This window comes from Limulus polyphemus, unplaced genomic scaffold (assembly GCF_000517525.1).
Source record: "Limulus polyphemus unplaced genomic scaffold, Limulus_polyphemus-2.1.2 Scaffold11, whole genome shotgun sequence".
In the NCBI taxonomy this organism is placed as follows: Eukaryota; Metazoa; Arthropoda; class Merostomata; order Xiphosura; family Limulidae; genus Limulus; species Limulus polyphemus.
Genome location: NW_013665621.1, coordinates 1,952,690 through 1,957,549, shown reverse-complemented (window position 1 = coordinate 1,957,549; position 4,860 = coordinate 1,952,690). Strand labels below are relative to the sequence as shown.

The 4,860-nt window shown below is 28.8% G+C and overlaps 1 protein-coding gene across 1 annotated transcript in view; it reads left to right on the top strand.

The window, feature by feature from the left end:
• The first annotated feature begins 2,217 nt into the window (after nucleotides 1–2,217).
• Nucleotides 2,218–4,860, top strand: part of LOC106478580 (adenylate kinase 9-like) — a 59,187-nt gene continuing 56,544 nt past the window's right edge. Inside the window, exons 1-4 of the mRNA XM_022382458.1 lie at nucleotides 2,218–2,338; nucleotides 3,026–3,169; nucleotides 3,640–3,752; nucleotides 4,251–4,442. Coding sequence (XP_022238166.1) covers nucleotides 2,218–2,338; nucleotides 3,026–3,169; nucleotides 3,640–3,752; nucleotides 4,251–4,442 — 570 coding nt within the window. The remainder of the gene's footprint in view (nucleotides 2,339–3,025; nucleotides 3,170–3,639; nucleotides 3,753–4,250; nucleotides 4,443–4,860) is intronic.

Genomic DNA, 4,860 nt, shown 5'->3' with positions numbered 1-4,860 from the left:
AGACTGTTAATGGAAATGATAGTATTATTTCTTGGCACTTGTGTATAAGGTTAAAATAATAAATAACACACAACATTAAAATAGGTACAGAAATAAAAACATTAAGGTCAATTTATGACCACTAAATAGTTAACTCTCCTTGTTTTGACGTTGCAATGTCATCTTCAGAAGTGAGTTGCAACACATAATCTATACACCTTTTGCTTTCAAAGTAAGCCTGTCTTTAAATATAAAAAAACTACTCACCAAGCCAAATTTGCTACTGGTATCCCACATTCAGCAAGCAATCTGTATATTTATAGTAATGTGTGCAAATGATGTGGCAACTCCTAGCCATTATCTGATTTGTTGACAAAAAAATAAGTTTCTCAAACTACAAGTTATCTTCCCTTTAAGTGAACATGAATAACAACCAATTATGAACACACTGATTGATCTAGTGAAAGGTAAAGTTGAGTAACTTACTTAAACACTTCACTACATGCAAAGTAAGAATATAGAAAAACAATCTAAGTAAAAAAAATTACACTAATAAAAGGAGTAGAAAACATGTAGTTTGTTCCTGAATAACTTTCTCTGTTATTACTCCTTATAACTTAATTGTCACCTTTGACCAGTTTCTAAAGCTTCAGGTGTGTCAGATTTAATTTTTGATAGGAACTATACTGATCTGCTTTAGAGAGTGCTGTTAAAATTCCATTAACATTAGTTTCTAGTCTGAAAAACTTCATTGCTAAATGTGTTTATAGAATAAGGTAGATCAAATTTATCTGAAAGTATGGAATGGAGTAATTAGACAAAACTGTGTGTGTGTGTCTGAGATTGCCATTAAAAGTAATAGTTACAAGATTTAGAATCCCAATGTTTTATTTTTAGTAAAGAAATTGTTTCGTTTCAGAGTCACCTGATTGACAAGTCTGTGCAAAGCTACTCCTTTAGTTTTCCACTCAAATGAAATTAAGGTTAAATATTTAGAAATTTGATTGGTGGACTTCTTGGTGTCCTATTACTATTTTGCTTTCTGATGAAATCTTACAGTAGTATGCTAACCATGGATGAATTGCATAGAATGCAGCTAACTCAGGCTACACAAAAAGTACTATACCTGCAATTTGTCTTCCCCCACATCATATAAAATTTAGTTTGTAGAATTAAAAAATATGCTGATTGACTAAAACATCTATCTATGCAAGGCTGTTCATGCTGTATAGTAAAGGTTTGTATAGCTTAATATCTATTGAAAATAACAAGAAAGTTCAGTTCTTCTGTTACAGAACAACAAATTTATGTGGATACAAAAGTCAGTACTTTCATGTGTTCTCTCCAGTCCAACTTTTGTTTGTGAAAGAAATACACACAGCTTATAACAGAAATTCAAAGCTGCTTCAGGCTATATGATGTCAGAAAGGGGTTCAGCTTAAAGTGATCTTCATTGATGTTGAAGTTTGCCAACCTTTGGATTAGTGAATTTTCCATAACTTGAATCCATAAAAAAACTTGTTCTCTAATAGTGGATATAAAATCTTATTTGGATTGCATTACATGGTATTGTGTATTTATCTACTATCCAGAATGTTATTGGATAGTTTCTGTTCTGGGTTACTATGAAAACATTTTTTAATTCAGAAATGAAAGTTTCGTGTTTATAATTGTATAATATTTTTTTCTTAAGCATTACTTGTTTACCAAAAAATTGTGGTCATCACAAGTATTCAGGACCAATCTCACGTAGAGTAACAGTGTTCAAATTTGATGTGATAAATTCATCAGTAATATTTATTGATCAGCATTTATACTAAGCCATATGAGAATGGCAGTTGTAAAACCTGGCTTTGCAGTCCAAAAACATATTATGATTCTTGTTATTAAAAAACAATTTTTTTCTTTTTTGCTTGTTTCCATTTTCAATATCATACCAAGTTTTAAGGAGTTATAATTCGAAATGTTATGAAAAAATAAAAGAAAGAGAGTTTTTATCAAAGTTAATTTGACATCCTGCACTTATCATTTTTGATATACACATAAATTATAAATTGCAGTACATAACATTGTAAAATGGTATTGTTTATTGCAGTAATTAGTATAATGGTATTGTTTGATATATTACCCAATATTGTAAAATGGTATTGTTTATTGCAGTAATTAGTATAATGGTATTGTTTGATATATTATGCAATATTGTATAATGGTATTACATATTTATTTTGTAGATTTAAGATGAATGACGATGTTTTGTTAAAAAAACCCACTTGTTTTCTTATTTGTGGAAAGCCTGGATGTGGAAAATCAACCCTGGCTGAGAAATTATGTAAAGAATGGAATTGCATTCACATCAATGGTACAGTATATATATATTTTTATAAACACTGTATTTTAGTTTCTGATTATTTATATTAATCACACAGAATGTACATTTGGTGTTTCCACATGTGAAAACTAGTACCACAGATTTAAGCACAAGCAATCAAAGTCCTTACTAACAACATTATACCCCAAACTGATCTATGTGTATATATGATATATAAAATAGGAAAAAATACCAGTAGATAGAGACAATATAAGATTTCTAAACCGGAGCTCGGTGTGTGTGTGTGTAGAAAAAACATAAAGCAAGAAACATAATCTGGAATAAAAAAAATATTGAAGGCTCTAAATGAATGAATCAAAAGTTTTAAAAACAAGGGAAAACTGAACAAAGAACATAAAAGATGATAAAGAAAATAATTTGATAGCAAGAAATAATCTGGTCTCAAAAATAATGTTAAATAATTTTCTATACACCTACAAAAACACAGTATTTTATAAATTCTCATAAAAAACATATTTATCTAAGAATGACTTAGTAAAAAGTAATGAATGTTCTAAGACCAGTTATGTAAATATTTCCAAGAACCCCAGTGTATGTATAATTTTTATTTCAGTTATCATGATTATGATAAAAATGATTTTTTGAGGGACAGAGATGTTTAGTAAACTGTACTTTTTTATTTTAAGATAATTCTCTGTGTTATGTCAATTTCTACAGCGGTTGAAGCACTCAAGTCAGAAATATCAAAGGGAATCCAAGATGAACTTTTGATTAAATTATTCCAGGGAACTGATGTGTCTGAAGAAAATATTTTACCTCTTGTGAAAAACATAGTAGATAGTCCATTGGTCCAGCATTATGGTAAGTTTTAGATTAAAATCTATAAATTTCGAATGGTATACTGAGTTGACTTGACTCAAGGATGGTTTCAGATTAGCAAGAATAAGATTTTTTTGAATCTTTCGATTGTACTCGATAGAAGTGAAGCATGAGTGAAACCAAGAAGAAACATGAAAAAAATTATCATAAAGTAGGATTATAGTCCAGTGAATATAATAGTTTATCTGTGAAATTGTTTTTCACTAAGGTAGGAAATCCAAAACAAAGACTTGTTTCAACAAGGCAGTTAGAAAGTTTATTATTTTGCTATTATGATTCTTATACATTATTCCTCAATGTTATTTTTAAGATAAATAAAACTTAAAAATATATACAATAAAATTATAATCATTCATGTGTTATATGAAGATGATGCTAAATATTTATCATCAAGTATCTTTATTGTCTAGTAATTAAGGGACTGTATATTTCTGTGCTCCATTTTTCTTTAGGTTATGTTTTAGATGGACTACCACTGGTTTCTTACCATCATTTGTCATTTTGTGAGCAGTTTGATGTTATGAACTCTTGGAAATTGAAACCTGATTGTATTATCTACCTGAAGGTATATGTGCATCTTGAGGGGTTTCTAAATAGAAAACTGACCATTAGAATCTGTGACTGTTTTACTGTAATTATATGAAAAGTTTTTTTTTTTTTGTATAATATTTTCTTTACTAAGAAATTGTACAGAAATTCATAATTTGAAATTATTAATATTTTTAAATTAAGTTGTTTTCACACTTCAAGGAAATGCAAGTGGCCATAGTTTATTTTTAGGGTTTGTCAATACATGTAAAGCTTTTTATTGCCATGATTGAATACATATATTTTCCTGAATAAGTTTTGGTTGTTAATTTTATAGTGAATAGAAGATATATTTCATTGTGAAACTGAGTATTGCAATTATTTAATTATTTTTGTTACAATCCATTTCTCTTAAAATAATTCAGTGATAATTTAGAAGTATTTCATGAAAGTAAATGGTTTTGATGTTTACTGGAGTAGAAAGTATCATTGTTCAGTCTGTAACTCATGCTATGCTAACTTGTGAATAATTCAGGTGCCTGATGTTGATCTTATTAGACGTCATAGTAAGCAGTATTTAAACACACTAGATGGCTCCAGTGTAATTATTAGGGATGAGTATATGCCTATGAAGTTACCGCTGGATGGACAAACTACTAGAAAATCCGTTGAAAATAGAGATGACCGTAATCACGACAATGAAGAAAATGATAATGGTAGTGAAGAGGTACTTACTTACATTTTTTAAGTCTTTGACATGGATAAATAAGTAGCTTTTAGTTTTGTAGAATATAATATTATATGAAGTCAGAGTGAAAATTATTAAAGAGGTACCCAATGGCTTGTGATTCACTTTTGGTTATTAAAGAAAAAAATATTTTTATGCAGTTGAGAATTTTTAAGTATTTGTTATTTCTCCATTAAAAAACAAATTTTGCAAATATCTCTGTCTGACTGTTGCATTTGTAATTTGTGAAGTTTAATACATTTAAGATCAAGTGAAGCCATATTATGTTGAGGGAAAGTATTGTTTGACTATTATTGCTTGGAGACGGCTTGAATGAGTAATAAAGAAAACTTTAATATAAGTTTAACATAACAGCAAATGTACAACGTTTCAACAAGGTTTTGTACCTGATGATGAC